At 44.6% G+C, this 15576-nt stretch overlaps 1 protein-coding gene across 2 annotated transcripts in view; it reads left to right on the top strand.

The window, feature by feature from the left end:
* Window positions 1-569: 569 nt before the first annotated feature.
* CDYL2 (chromodomain Y like 2) overlaps window positions 570-15576 on the top strand; it is a 211732-nt gene continuing 196725 nt past the window's right edge. Inside the window, exon 1 of one of the 2 annotated variants that reach the window (XM_024233877.3) lies at window positions 570-980. In XM_024233877.3, the coding sequence (XP_024089645.1) occupies window positions 957-980 (24 nt within the window). In that variant the 5' untranslated portion in view covers window positions 570-956. Of the gene's footprint in view, window positions 981-1177; window positions 1354-15576 lie in introns of those variants that run through there. The other variant, XM_024233879.3, reaches the window with a different exon arrangement.

Below are 15576 nucleotides of genomic sequence, written 5' to 3'. Positions count from 1 at the left end.
TAAATGCGGGGAGGGGGGTTGTTGAGGGAAGGCCACGCCTGGCTCTAAAGACTTTCCAGGGTTTATGGGGTGGCCACGCCTGTCCTGGATCCCCATGGTGCCTCTGGATGGGCCATTTCATCCCTCCTCCCTGTGGCCTCCACATCTTACAACGCAGCCTGGAGGGAGGGGCCACGCAGCCCCGAGGGGCCAGGTCTCCCAGGCGGCGCCCACTCCCCTCCCGGGTGGAGGAGGGAGGTGGGGACCCCGGGCCGGCGGGGCTCGGCTGGGGCCCCTTCCCTGAGGTCTGCAGCCACAGCCCTCTACCTGGCTCCCCGGCCGCCCCTTCGCGGCCCCAGTTCGGGCACGCCCGGCGGGCACCTGGCCCGCCGTCCCCCGGGGGCCCCGCCAGCTGCCCCCGAAGCCGGCCCAGGGTGGCGAGGCGGGCCCGAGCGCTCGTCGACTCCGGGACCGGTCCCCCGGGGCGCGGCCGGGCAGCAGCCCCCGCCTCCCCGCCCCGGGGGCCGGGCCGGGCTCCCGGGGGGCGGGGACTCGCCCAGTGGCAGCAGCGTCCGGGCCGGCGGCGGGCGCCGGGCGGCTTCCTGCAGGCGGCGCCGGGGCGAGCCGTTGCCGGCTGCAGCCACCGCCGCCGGGTCGCGGGGTCGCGGGGGCCGCGGCGCTCGGGCCGCGTCCGTGCCTCCCGGGCGCGCTGCGCGGCCGTCGCTGCTGCCCGCGCTCGTGCCGCCGCCGCCGCCGCCGCTGCCGGTTACGCCAGCCCCGCCGCCGCCCGCTCTGATTCTGCGCATAGGCAGCCCCCAAGCCTGTCATTCTGCAAAAACACAGTTTACTCAACACACCACACACACTCGCACACACACGCGCGCACACACACGCGCACACCGGCCCCCGCGCGCACACGCACGGAGGGCGCGAGCGAGCAGACGCGCACACCGGCGAGCCAAGTTCCGCAGCCTGGCATGGCTTCTGGGGACCTTTACGAGGTACGGGGACGCGGGGGCGCGGGCCGGCCCCAGCCCGCGGGCGGTGGCGGGCGGCGGCGGCGGGCGGCGGGGACCGGGCCGGGGCCGGGGCCGGGCGCGATCCGGAGTTGCCGAGCCCGCGGCGGCGGCGGCGGCGGCCGGAGGGTGGCGGGGGCCGGGCGCGCCTCCCGCCCGCCGCCCGCCGCCCGCCGCCTCCCGCGGCGCCCGCGCCCGCTCCCTCTTTCTCTTTCTCTCGCACACACACTCTCTTACTCCATCTACTTTGCGGCCTTGGAGGGGAAGGAGGAAGCCGGGCGGAGCCGGGGCGGGGGAGGTAGCGGTCCCGGGGAGGTGTTTCTCGCCCGACGAGCCGCCTCGAGTGCAGAAAGTACAGGTAAAAGTCGGCACCGGACATGCTGGGAATGCGGGGGGCCGCGCCGCGGCCGGCGGGGGTGTGGGGCGGGGGGTGCGCGGCCCGGCTGGGCCGGGGGCGCGGGGGAGGAGGGGGGCGGGCGATCGGAGCGGAGCCTGGCTGGGGCGAGGCGGGGTCCCGGGGGGCTGCGAAGGGAGAGGCTGGGTGGGGGCTCGGGGGGACAACCGCCAAACCGCTCCCCGGGGTCCCCGGGCCACCTCCCTCACCCCCCACCTGCTGCCCCCGCACCAGCTCGGACGCCCTCCCGGCTCGGGCGTGGGGGCGGCCCTTGCGGGTGTAGTGCTCCCTGGGGGCGAAAGGGGGCGTTGCGGAGGGCCCTGGGTGGGAGGAGAACGTGGAAGTCCGAGGTGATGGGGACATAGGACACAGATGCGAGCCCAGCGCCCAGCACTCTCGTCACCCTCAGTGGCTACCAGGCTCCAGGTCCTAATGAGTAGTGGCCAGCGTTGGATACTCTCATGTCTTCCCAAAAGTGGCGAAGGAAGACATTAGTCTGGCATCTTTCAAACAATGGAGGAACACCCATGGTCTTTGGGGAGCAAGGGCTTAGGAACACAACTGTTCCTGCTTTGGGTTTTCCACAAGTGGACAACACAAGGAACAGCCAGCCACCACTCCCCAGAGGGAATGGCCTCAGAGGTGTTGGCCGCCAAGACCAGGTTCAGGATAAAGAAGTTAAGAGACCAGCCATCTTCAACCAGAGGGCCTGCTGGGCCTCCGAGAAACCAGCCGCATGGGTTAGCCTGGACCGGCACTTCCCTGAACATAAATTGGTTAACACGATCCGGTTCTCAAGGCTTTGGGCTCCACTGAGATAAGCACCCAGAAGGGGTTGAATTAGCCTTTTGCATAAGAGATTGTAGGGTGATCCACCCACGACAGACTGCAGGGGTGATTCCTAAGAAGCTCTTTCCTCTAGGCCCTCATGGGCAGTTGAAGCTTTTTCAGGTGGTGGGTTTGCTGACTGGTGTTAGAGAAGAAGAATGGAGAAAGGAGCACAGGTCTCCTGTGTGACCATGGTCTTGTGAATGATTCTGGAGTTGGTGAGGCCCAGGCCTGGACTGCCGGCCAGCAGGTTCAGGTGGGGTGGGTGGGAGACCTTAGAGCTCCTTGAAAGAATGGTGTACGTTGCCCGCTTCACTACCGTGTGGCCGTCCTCATCTCTGTGCTAAGAGACAAGGTGAAGTTCTATAGAGATCTTGTGAAGAACTTCGGCAAATGTGGCCAATGGATCACCCAAGCGCCTTGGTCTGTTTCAAGATGGTGGAACAATTTCTGAAATTGAAAATTGAAGCACAGTAGAATAGAAGGTTTGATTGAGTTTCCTGAAGTGTAACCAGTACTATGGGGACATTGGCTAAAAGTAGATATTGTTTAGGGGTGAAACTGATCTGGTTGGAATCATGGTTTTCTACGAATTGAGGTTGAGTCAGCTTAGAGCTGTTGACCTTGCCTGAGTGAAAAGTTGTGTCTTCAAGATGTTAAGAGGATATACTAGGAGCCATCAGTGTTTCCCCATTTAAAGTTTAGAACTTATGAACCTTCTGGGGATAATTTCTTGTTTAATGTTCATCTGCAACTGCCCTCCTTAACGCTGGTAATTGTCGTTGCCAGATGAGTCTGTTAAGAGGAGAGTTTTCACGGTGGCCTTGGAACTATCTTAGTATCTCAAGAGTTTTTATAGAATTTCAATAAGGAAGACAATAATAATAATTACTTCTGTGATAGTAGGTAATTGTACTAGATGGAAAATGGCTTTCCCGTGGCTGATTATTTGCATAGTCATTACTAAAAGGGCTAAATTGCATTACGAGAATATAACTAATGTCAACATTTTTATAGCCTGTGTCTACATTACATAACATATACTGAGAAATTTAATTTATTGTTCAAATTTAGCTTTAAGAACAATTAAGAAGTGCTAAGTGTACATTAGCATATATATTTCTGACTGTAAAGTTGTTGTGTGGGTAAAAAGTAGCATATTGATTTAAGAAAAATATTGGAATATCCAGTGTATGTTGACTGGCCTTGAAAGGAAGAAAAGAAAACAGATTTCATTCTAAATTATGACACCTGTTTATTACTTTCATTAAATATTATACTAAAGTGTACATAAAATGGCTTCTCGCAATCTCTACTCAAGAAACCACGTTTTTAGTGGGCTAAGAGTTCTTACGTTTGTAATTGATATATTTCACCTGTGTGTCTGCTGACACTATCTTTGAGCCTTTATGGTGAAGTGTGATTTGGATTGTAGAGATTCTTCATCTTTTCTTTGGCGTTTCAGACAATTAAATTGTAAAGAGTGGACCTCCACAAGGCAGTTTTTAGGAATAGGTGCTGATTTTTAAAGACATCAGAAAACGGAAACTTTGTTTATGTAATAGCACTCTTGAATCATAGTGAAGAAATAAGAAATCAAGCTCAGGTTCCAAAATCTTGGATCTTGATAGATAGTTCTGGTTTGTTTCTCCTGTAGTGGAGTTCTCATCATCTTCTGGTGCATTGTAGCCATCACTTATAGGAAAGTGATTTTAAATTTTGGGTTATGTCTTAGAGTCAGGTATCTGTCTGGATCCATAGTGAAATTTCTTAGCCAGATGCCCTGGTCTATATTCTGCTAAACATAGGGGCCATGGAGTGGCAGCCTGTGAGCCAGGTCTAGGATGCATACGCATTTTGCCTTGGCTCAATGGTAGATAAGAAAAACGATTTGATTACCTGCACGTTGCGCACATGTACCATAGAGCCTAAAGTATAATAATAATAATAATAATAATAATAATAATAATAAAAAGAAAAAAAGAAAAACGATTTGAACACTTTTAGATGGAGCATATGATCTCTAGCTTGTCCCTTTCCTCTTGCTCCCTATTACCAGGCACCCATTCTCCTTAAATCATTCATTGGGCTCCAGTAGACTTTAGAGTTTGCAATCTGATTCTAGTCAATCTTTTGCTAAGATGTTTGGGTGTCAGGAAGAAATAATCGGTGGGGTAGGCTCTCAGTTTTCTTGTCTTTCCCTGGGTTTCTACCTCCTTGTACATTCAATTACTTGTTGACTGAATCAGTGAGCAGAAGACTGGTTTAAGTATATAAAGTACCTTGTGTGACCTTTGTTGTCCTTCTGTTGAGTGTTACCCTTTATTGTCTTTTTCTTTCCCAAGCTCATGGCCTCTTGGTGGTGGTAAAACTGTGTGTAGGGGTGGCTCAGTTCTCTCTCTGTAGGGAAGTGTCCACAACTATCCATTTTTTTTTTTTGGATCTTTTCGGTTTGTGGTTGGTTGAATCCACAGATGTGGAACCCATGGATATGGAGGGCTGACTCTATCTGCACCTGGCATTCCGCAAAATCACGCACCACTAAGAATAACAGAGTTTATGGGAAAAACCGGATTGAGGCAGACCACTAAAGAGCTGTGGAACTTTTTTAGCAAGTTGGTCTAGCCTTGGCCATCTCCACATTGAGCTTTGCTTCCCTCTTGTCTCTGTGGATTGCACAGGGCATTTGCTTCTAAGAGAGACGATTTTATTGAAATTAAGTCTGATCCAGGGTGTAGCCTTCTTCGTTTATCTGTATAAGGAGAAATGTTTTCATAGCTGTTCTTGCAGTTTTGCCATGAGGTCAGCATAGTGGAAAGCATAGCGGTTCTTGAAGCTAGAAAATCAGCCACTACTCATGTTAAAGAAAGGCACTTGAGTGCATTTCCAGCTTTGTTCTGAGGTCTTCACACATTGTTAAGTCTTTCTCTTTCCCTGTGAGAGTGCTTACCGTGATTGCCGCAAAGTATTAACAAGCTAGGAAAAATTGCATATGAACCCACACAGACATCATTCCTCTATTTACCAATCACACCTGAGGTCATTCCTGTCAAAGAAATACATGTACTAGCAGAACTGATGGTCTGTGATACAACTTCTTGAATCTCTGTACCAGTATTCGAAGAGGCGGCTATCTTCAGAGAAAATGTTATCAGTTGGATTGGATTGATTCTTTGGCATGTAGAAGACACCTGATGAATATGGAATGAGTATATGATTCTCCCACTTCTTGAAAGTTATTTTAAATTATTCCCTCTGGGCAGGCATCAGCTTATTTTCAAGTAGGCTTTTATGTCAGGTCATTCCTTAGTGCATGAGATAATTTCTTCAGGGGCTTAAGCTGTCCTAGTAAGGAGTTGATATGGCTCCTTGCAGCCTGGCCAATTGCTAAGAAGTGGTTCAGGCCTGGTGATTATTAAAGATCTTTGTATTGGAGGCATGCATTTAGATTACCAAGATTTGGATCCTTCTGTATCTCTCAGATGGTGAAAAGAAGTGTAGGTGTGGTTGAATTCATAGCACCATCATTGATTTGTTATTTGATATTTATAGACCACCAAATATATGCGAGGCACTTGGGGAACAATGATGATCACGTCCTCCAGGAGCCCAGTGGGAGTTACAGTTAAGAAAACAAGTATTTTACAGTACAATGGGGAAGTGTTAATAGGGATGATGGTGTTCTCTAGGAGCATGTTGTCGGGGGTAGGATACGTGACCATGATCACAGTTGCTTGAGAATATTATCGTTTCTGTTTTTGAAAGCATCTCTAAAAAATAAAAGCAAAAAAGAAATACTATAATATCTAAGAGAATTATTATTATATATTTAGCATGTAATTGATGTTCAATAAATACTAATGTGATATCTGAATTAATTAAAATGTTAGCTTTTGGGGGTAGTTACAAAAGTAGGACTGGGTTTGTTTTCTACACATGTTTATGTAATTTTAAAAAAACCAAATCGGGATACTGGGTACATATTCTTTGTAACCTATTTTATTTTCACTTAAATATATATATATATATATATATATATATATGTAGATAATGTAGATAAGCATTTTCTCAAATGCTAAAATATTATTTTGTGTTATGAGTTTTAAATGACAGGTTAATTTTCCCTTGAATGTACCATGTTTTCTATAACTAATCCCCTGTTATCAGACATCTAGATAGTTTCCATTTGTAAACCATTATAAATATTGATGTTATGAACATCCATAAACACAATTATGTATTTGTATGCATATCTTACTAGTTTCTTCAGCATAAATTCTGAGAAGTGAAATTGCTGTATAAAGTTGGCCATTGGACAATACTTGGATTAGGGGCACTGATCCCCTTTGGTGTTGAAAATTCACATATAACTTTTGACTTCCCAGAAACTTTACTAATAGCCTACTGTTGACTGGAAGTCTTACTGATAACATAAACAATTGATGAACATATATTTGTATGTTATATGTAGTATATACCCTATTCTTACAATAAAGTAAGCTAAAGTGGAGAAAATTTTATTAAGAAAAATCATAAGGAATAGAAAATATATTTTCTGTTCATTAAGTGAAGTAGATAATCATAAAGGTCTTCTTCTTCATTGCATTCCCATTGTGTAGACTGAGGAGGAGGAGGAGGAAGGGGAGGGGTTGTCCTTGTGGTCTCAGGGATAGCAGAAGCAGAAGGAAATCTGCCTATAAATGACTTGCACAGGCCGGGCACGGTGGCTCGTGCCTGTAATCCCAGCACTGTGGGAGGCCAAGGCAGGTGGATAGCTTGAGCCCAGGAATTCTAGACCAGCCTGGGTAACATGGAGAAACCCCATCTCTACTAAAAAGATACAAAAAATTAGCTGGGCATAGTGGTATGTGTTTGTAGTTCCAGCTACTCAGGAGGCTGAGGTTGGGGGATTGCTTGAGTCTGGAAGGCAGAGGTTGCAGTTAGCTGAGATCACACCACTGCACTCCAGCCTGGGTGACAGAGTGAGGCTCTGTCTCAAAAACAAAAAACAAAAAACAAACAAAAAACAAAAAAGCAAAACAAAAAAACCCCTGCACAATTCAAACTCTTTTGTTCAAGGGTCAACTGTAGTTTGATGAATGGTAACGTTTTTAATGCTGTTGATACATATTCCCAGATTGTCCTTCAAAGTTAACAGTGGATTAGATTAGAGGAAGAATAGAAGTAGGGCAGCCAGTTAATGTGCTGTTTCAATAATTGAAACAAGATGATGGTGGCTTGAACTAAGGGAGTGAGTGGCTATGGAGAGGAATGGATGCAATTGAAAGGTTGAAAAAGAATCAACATTTGGTATATCAGTCAAGCTTATGTTTGGTGGCATATAATAGAAAATGTACAATAACAGTGGTTTAAAACAGGTTTATTTTACATGAAATAAAGTTTGGAGTTAGGCAGTAACAGAGTTGATTGATATGATATGATCTGTGACATTCTGAGAGTACCAGGTATCCTGGAAAAAAAAAGGTAAGGATAGAAGGGTGAAAGTTGAGTATTCTCTCCCTAAACAGCTGTCTGGAAGTTCCATACAATCCTGCTTTCTTCCATTGGCCTGAAGATAGTTATGTGGTCACATGTAGCTGAAAGTGTAATTTTCAGCTGTAGTTTCCCCTCCTCTCCTGAAATAAAACTTGATTGATGGTCTGTAGGGATTGAGGGAAAGACAGGAGTTAAGGTATAATTTCCAGGCTTCCATTCTAGTCCATTAGGTGGATGGTGGAGCCAGGGATGAGCATTGGTTGGAAGGAGTGGACGCAGTGGAAAGGACAGTGAGTTTGGAGTGTTTGTTGAACATCCACGTACAGATGTCCACAGCAGCAAGTTGTGTGTGCCTGAAGCTCAGGAGCACTATTTGACATGGCGATAGGGATTGGGAATAATTAGTATATAAATTATAATTAAAGCCAAAAAAACAGTGTGTAAACATGAGGAGGGGTCTTGTGATGGAGAAAGTGGACATTTTAGAGATGGAAGAAGAGAAATAAGGTCAGATGTACAAGGGGTAGCAAGAGAGGTAGAAAAAAAAGAGGTGTTGCTGATATGGAAGGCAATGGAAGGTTGCATTTTAAGAAAGAGGGGATGGTTAATAGTGTCCTTTGGCGTCAATAACCAGTGAGTCATTGGTAACCTTGGGGTGCATCTATTCCATAGAGTGTGTTGGTGGGTCAGGGATGGCTTGATTGCAGTGTGATGAGGAGTCTAGGAGTTTGGGTCTTCTGGATTTAGAGACATCTTGTATGGGCAGCTCTTCTAAGAGTCTTGGGCATGATAGTAAAAAGAAAGTGAATGTGATATCCAGGGTGAAGTGGGAGAGTGGATTAGTCATCTCCACTTTTCTAGTTCTATACACTCTGCCCCTTTGGATGACTTGGATAACAAAAGATTGTGATGTAGACTTTGGATTATTGGATCTACATGTTTAGAAGAGATGATTTTCCATAAGCCCTGCTGACCTGTAACAGATGTGTTTCATGTCTTCAGTAATTTTAATTGGAGAAAAAAGTAGAACATATATAATGTAGTCATAGAAAAATTTTGTTCATTAAGAATTTGTTGCAGCCGCATTTAGTGAGGAGGGCTAAGGTGGAAAGAAGATGATGGTGCTATTGATAAGTCATGTGATGGTCAGTTTTATGTGTGAATTTGGCTGTCTCCAGTCTCCAGTTATTCAGTCAAAATCTAGGTGTTGCTGTGAAGGTCTTTTGTAGATGTGGTTACAGTTCATAATCAGTTGACTTAATAAGGGAGATTATCCTAAATAATCTTCATGGTCCTGACTCAATCAGTTGAAAGGCCTCAAAACTAGAACTGAGGCTTCCCTGAAGAGCTAGAAATTCCAGATGTGGACAGCATCTTTAGCCTGAGCCCAAGTATTCCCACTTGCTCTTCCTGATGACCTAGCCTATGGATTTTGGACTTGACTAGCCAGCCCCACAACTATGTAAGATAATTCCTTGCACGAAATCTCTTAATGTATATATTCTAGTGATTCTGCTTCTCTGGTTGAATCCTGACTGATGCAGTTAGGGTTCTTGTCCACAACTCCATCATTTGGTAATAGTGTATGGCTAGACAAAGCTTTTAATCTTTTGAACTTCTGCTATAAAATGAGATCTCTTCTATTTTTGAAAACTCTTCTTCTGATTCAGTCTATTACTTCTTCAAATAAATGCCTTGATTTCAGTAGCTCACATCATCTCACACATGTATGCATGTGTAATGAGGGGCAAGCACAGAGCTCTGGGTCTTAGACTAGAACTGGTAACTCCAAGAACTCAAGCAGGCCTGGGTGTTCTGTCACACTGGAGTGCTCAGGATGGCAGGCATGGTGGTGCTGGACCTTGAGGAGAGGCCTATCCTGGGCCTTAAATTTATCCTTGTCTGGAGTCAGCCCCTGGCTCTGGTGGGTTGGTGAATGGTGGGGGTTGTGGAGTAGCACTTCTTGGTCCTGATCCACCCCTTCTTGTGCCTTCCCTCAGTTCATTGTCGTGCTTCTATGTTGCCCAGTTAGCCTAAGCCAGTGAGTAGAAGCTGCTACCTCCAAAGGTCACACCACTCCAGTGAAAGGCCCATTCATTGACCAGGTCTTTATAAAGCGATGGGTTCCTGAGAAGCCTTGCAGGGCCGTTTGTTTATTTTATGTCCCAGTTTCTTTTATAAAGGCCACCGCTGCCAAATTATTCCCACTTGACTGTAGTCATACCATCTCTCCCAGAATTTTCATGTTGATCAACCACCACACTGATTTATAGGTGACTTACAGAAATTTCAACATGGAGACTTGAGGGATACGTTTGTGGGACTGGGACCCTGGGCTGCACATTGCCATACTATGAATTCCCCTACTGAGAGGCCACTGCCCTCCCCTCAAATTCTTGATCAGGGAACTTTTCTCCTTGATTTTCATTACCTTGTCTTCTAGTCCAGTGTTCTTAAAATTATGTCCTAAGGGGCCTTACTAACAAGCCATGGGAACTTATACAAATGCCGGATTTGAATTTTATTTGAAGGTAGTCATTTGTTTAATAATCCATCAGTCAAATTTTTATTTTATGTCAGCTGTGGACCTAGAACTATGGTGGTACTAGGGCTGCAGCCATGAATGCCTTTAAAACTATCACTGAGGCTGGATGTGGTGGCTCACGCCTATACTCCCAGTACTTTGGGAGGCCAAGATGGGCGGATCACCTGAGGTCGGGAGTTCGAGACCAGCCTGACCACCATGGAGAAACTCTGTCTCTACTAAAAATACAAAATTAGCCAGGTGTGGTGGCGCATGCCTGTAATCCCAGCTGCTCAGGAGGCTGAGGCAGGAGAATCGCTTGAACCTGGGAGGTGGAGGTTGCAGTGAGCCAAGATCACGCCGTTGCACTCCAGCCTGGGCAACAAGAGTGGAACTCTGTTTCAAAAAAAAGAAAAAAAAAATCACTGGGAATGTAATAATTAAAAACTCAGCAATCGTATATGGTTTAATGTACCATATTTTTAACACATTGAAGTTTTCCATATGTTAAAAGGTGCAGCCAGGTCAGTTCTTTTTTTGGTGAGCATACCTCAGAATATGGCTTTTTTCTGCTATTTTTGACGTATATTGGAACTTCTGGTAAATGCACTATTTCAGCAACAGTGGTTCTTCAGTGTTCTTAGAAAAATTCAGGCTTATCCATGTCTCCTCACACAAAATTAAATGAGCAAATACACTTTTACAGCACAGTCACCCCAGTCAAATACCACTTGAGGTTGAGGAGGCGGTGGCTGGTGAATGTTCTAGACATGGTGTAATAATCAGTATGTGATAACAGTGGAATGTGTAACATTTTGTATCATTATATTGTATAAAAGGTAGTGTTGGGGTTTATTGAGAAGACCCGGTCCTTCTTCTCTGACTCAAATTTGAGAGAAGGAATGGGGACAATATTGTGTGTTAGAGGTTTTTCTACATGAAACAGACATTTCCTTCTCTGATTTCAAACTTCAGGATCAATTAGAATGAAGAATATGCTGAGATTGCAAGACAGGATGGTCAAACCAAACCCGATACCAGTTATAATTACTTTCATAGCAAATCAAAGATTGTGTTTTTATTTACAAACAACCAAATGTAGAAAGAAATTGACTGCCGAGACTGTTACGGGAAGGCAGCTAACATCTTTGGGCCTCATTAAAAAATTTTGCTATTAGTGAAAACAGACTTTATTATTCTCGGAAGTTAATGTAGTGATAAGGAAGTATCATAAGCTAAACTTACAAAAGACATCTACACTGAGAAATTATTGTATGTATCAATTTTTATGTGTTAGGGATCCTGGAAACATATTGTTAGGGAAATGGTTCTATTGCTGAGCTCCACCGTGTTCTGCTAGAGCCTAAGCTCGGTGAGGGCAGGGACCATGTCTGTATTATCCAAGGTTGTATTCCAAGCTTGTGGCACTTTGCTGGACCTGTAGCTTTTCAGTAAATATTCATTGAATGAATGGTTGAAAATGTTTGAAACCTATGCTTCCAGGCCACCTTAGCCTTCCTGCAGTGAGCTTCATTGAGTGCTTCCTGTATGGCATTAGTCCCTCTGTTTTCTAAGAACATTCTTTCAGATTGTCCTCGAAATTCAGGTTTCCATTTTGCCTTCCACTAGACCTTGTATAGATTTATTAGGTAACAAAGGTGCCTTAAAGCAAATTGAAATATTTAAGCCATTGTCCCTCATCACGGGTGAGGACTGGATTGAGAGTGGCCATTCTCTGTTAAGGTGTGCATGTGATAGAGGCCCTTTCACACTGAGCACGCACAAAGACTGCCCTGTAGTTTGCATTTGCTTCTGCCATTTGCACCTTTGCCTTTCTACTCTAGCTTCAGTGGCTGGCCTAGTTTGATATATACTGTCTGTTTTAGATTGGGTTGCTTGGAGAAGGACTCTGGAATGGAGAACTGTATCCAGAGGGTTTACTGAAGAGTGCTGTTGGGAGACACACTTGTAAGGAAATGTGGAAAGCAGGCTAGGACAGATGGCGAAGCTGCTCTGTAGTGAGGTTACAACTAAGATCTCAGCTGATCCTATGGGCAGCTCTGGAGCTGTAATGGCCCTTCAGAAATGTCCCATATTGAGGCAAGGGAACTGGGCCCTTATATCCCAGCGTCAGCCAGTCATCGCTGGTAGGCTTTTCCATGGGAAGGGGTATAGACTTGGGCAGGGCAGTTACCTGTGGCAGAGGGCAGTTCCCCTTGAGGGACACATCCGTGAGCTTTTAGCAGCACAGCAGTGATATTCCTAGCAGCTGTGGGGATGGGCACATCGACCCTGAAAAGGAGACCTGAGTGGAGTATCACATTATCCGTGACACCATCCCTTCTTGCCCTTTACTGATAGGTGAGTCTCTCTACTCTGGATCCCCCAGAACACACACCTGTCACCTTGGTTGTACTTTTGGTTGTTGGTGCTTCCCTTGAAAACATCACTTGTCATTTGCAGCTTCTTGTGGCAGCCTGGGTGTGAGAACTGATAGACTGGCCGTGTGTTAGGAGCATGCTTATGGTTCCTTTGACTCCCCATGCAACACACAGCACAGGATCACATATAGGTAAATATTTCAGAGGCTGTCACTTCTTTTGGGTCGCCACCTCTTGTTCTTGAAATATTTTCCTAGAATGGCCCTCCACTTCTCAGTTGCCTTTGTGTCCTCATCTCCTGCTGCCTGTTCCTTAAACATTGCAGTTTCTCATGGTTTTGTCCCAGGGTTCGTCTCTTCTTTCATTGTACTAAAGTGATTGTATGGATGATTGCCAAGTCTTGGACATTTGCCTGGATTTTTCTCCTGAGCTCTGGAACTATGTATCTAACTTCACTTGGGCTCTTTAAACTCAAAATATCAAAAGTTGAAGTTAGGATCTTCCTTCGGGATTCCTAGCCTCAGTAGCACCCCCATCCACCTGTTCCCAAGGTAGAAGTGCAGCCTCCTTTGTTTTGCCCAGATGCCATGCGTGTTCTATTGAATCAGCATCCTGCATATTTCTTGACTCTATCCTTTTTCCTTAATACTCTCACCACTTTAATTCAGGAGAAAACTCCCATTGCTTGGGTCTTTCTAGTACCTCTCAGCTGATATTTCTGCATCTAGCCCTTCCTACTTCCATTTTTCTCTGGACTATACTCACGAGTCTTTCAACAATGTCCATTTTATTATGTCTCTTTCCTGATTAAATGCCTTTAAGTGATATATAAGCTTTTTGTGGCTTGACTCCTTCTCACCTCCTCCTATTTCTCTGCTTACAGCATGTATTCAATCCAGAGAAATCTGTTTGCAGTTCCTTGAATGTTCCGTGCTCTCTCCTTTAATCATATCCTTCCAAATGACTGGGACACTCTCCGTTACCAATCCTTGTCACATTTTTGCTTGTTTAATTCTTACTCACTTCAGATCTCAGCTTATGTGTTATTCTTGGCAAGCTTCCTCAGCTTATCAGGAGATTTCCACCCTTTCTTTGGGCTCCTGTAGAACCCTTTTTTTCTCTTGTTATAGCACTCAGCTGAATATGTAGTATCTTATTTTCTAAATCTCCCACTTACATTGTAAGCTTTGTGAGGGCAGTGATTCTGTCTAGCACAGTGCAAGACTCAAAAACCAATCTGTTTAATGAAATAATTAATTTATTCAATCTTTCATTTATATGAAAGTTGGAATCATCTCAGTTATCTCTATAGTCTCTTTGGTCTGATGCTTAAAGCCATTTTCAATCTTTCAGTTTTCCTTAATTCTTGAATGTGTTTCCTATGTCTTTATGGATCAAATAATGGGACATTGTTTTCCTATAAGCCAAACTCACCAGAAGCATCCAGCTTTGTGTTATCAATAAATGTAATCTTGTATTGAGAGGATTGTTGAATCTTGGAATTGGCAGAACTCTTGGATGTTGGATGAGAGTTTTGAAGTTGTCTGCTTAGCCTTTCACTGAGATCTCTAACAGGTGATCAAAAGTGAGGGCCTCATTTACTCTGTTGAAGGAGACAAATGCTTGAGATGCTAAAACTTGTGATTTGCCTTCACTGAAATCTAAGTGTGTTGGACATGAGACAGAGACTGTATCTTCCTGAACTATTCTGGAGAGTCTCCTTGAAAATCTTGACATCATTATCGCTTTCTTATGCAAGATTTAGCAGAGGACGGCAGGGAGGCTCAGCACAGCCTTGAGTCTTGTTTAGCTCTCTTGGTGATCAAGAGTGGGGCTGAGACCTACCCCCCTGACTGATATTATGGGGAGCACCTTATATCTAAACTTTTCCTAGAATTCCAAACTCGTCTGTGAACTGTTGGAAGTCAGATCAAGTAACAGAATCCAAAGCACCCGTAACTTTAAGAAGGAAGGAAAAAATTTGAATGTCTTGATATTTACATTGCTAATTTGCTTGTCTGTATTGTTGCCTGAAACGACATTCACTTTGAGGAATATGGTATATATGAGAGCTGTGAAGCAGACTTTGGTGAGATCTTGTATTTAATAGAAAGAGGAAGGGAGCCACACAATAGCTGCCTTTAGGATGCAAAAATATATGGACTTTCTTCAAACTGTAAACCCTTTTTTTCTCTTAATTGCTGTATATTTTGGTGTTGTGTAGACAAAGCTTGTTTTTGTACCTTGATTATCACACATGGCAGAGATGGCAAAGTCTTTGCTATCTTAGGTATTTCTTTATTTTATTACCACCCCCGTGGGACTTGTGTAGCCACATCTATGGTATTGGCTTTTTGGGAAGCTGGTGTAAGTCCTGTTAGCTTATTGACTTAATGAATTGCTGTGTAATCTCTTGGAGTAACCTAATCTCTGATCCTAGGTGTTACATAAAAAGGTTGTTGAAGTGATACTTCTTATTTTTCTTGAATATGCTTCATAATAATTGTAAAAAACAGTTACAATAGAGTTTGCTATTATTTTATTTTATTTTAGATTTTGGGGTACATGTGCTAGTTTGTTACATAAGTATTACATGTATAATGGTGGGGGCTGGGTTTCTAGTGTACCCATCATATTGTACCCATTAGGTAATTTTTCAACCCTCATCCCCCTCACATCTTCTTCCCTTTTGGAGTCCCCAGTGTCTGTTTTCACCACCTTTATGTCCATGTGTACCCTTTGTTTATCACTCATTTACAAGTGAGAACATACAGTATTTGATTTTCTGCTTCTTTATTAGTTCATTTAGGATAATGGCCTTCAGCTCTATCCATGTTGCTGCAAAAGATATGATTTCATTCTTTTTTTAATGGCTGCATGATATTCCATGGACATTTTCTTTATCCAGTCAACAACTGGTAGACACTTAAATTGTTTTCATGACTTTGCTCTTGTAAT

Source organism: Pongo abelii, chromosome 18 (genome assembly GCF_028885655.2).
Source record: "Pongo abelii isolate AG06213 chromosome 18, NHGRI_mPonAbe1-v2.0_pri, whole genome shotgun sequence".
Classification (NCBI taxonomy): Eukaryota; Metazoa; Chordata; class Mammalia; order Primates; family Hominidae; genus Pongo; species Pongo abelii.
Note: the sequence above shows the minus strand (reverse complement) of the source record. Positions and strands in the feature narration are given on the sequence as shown.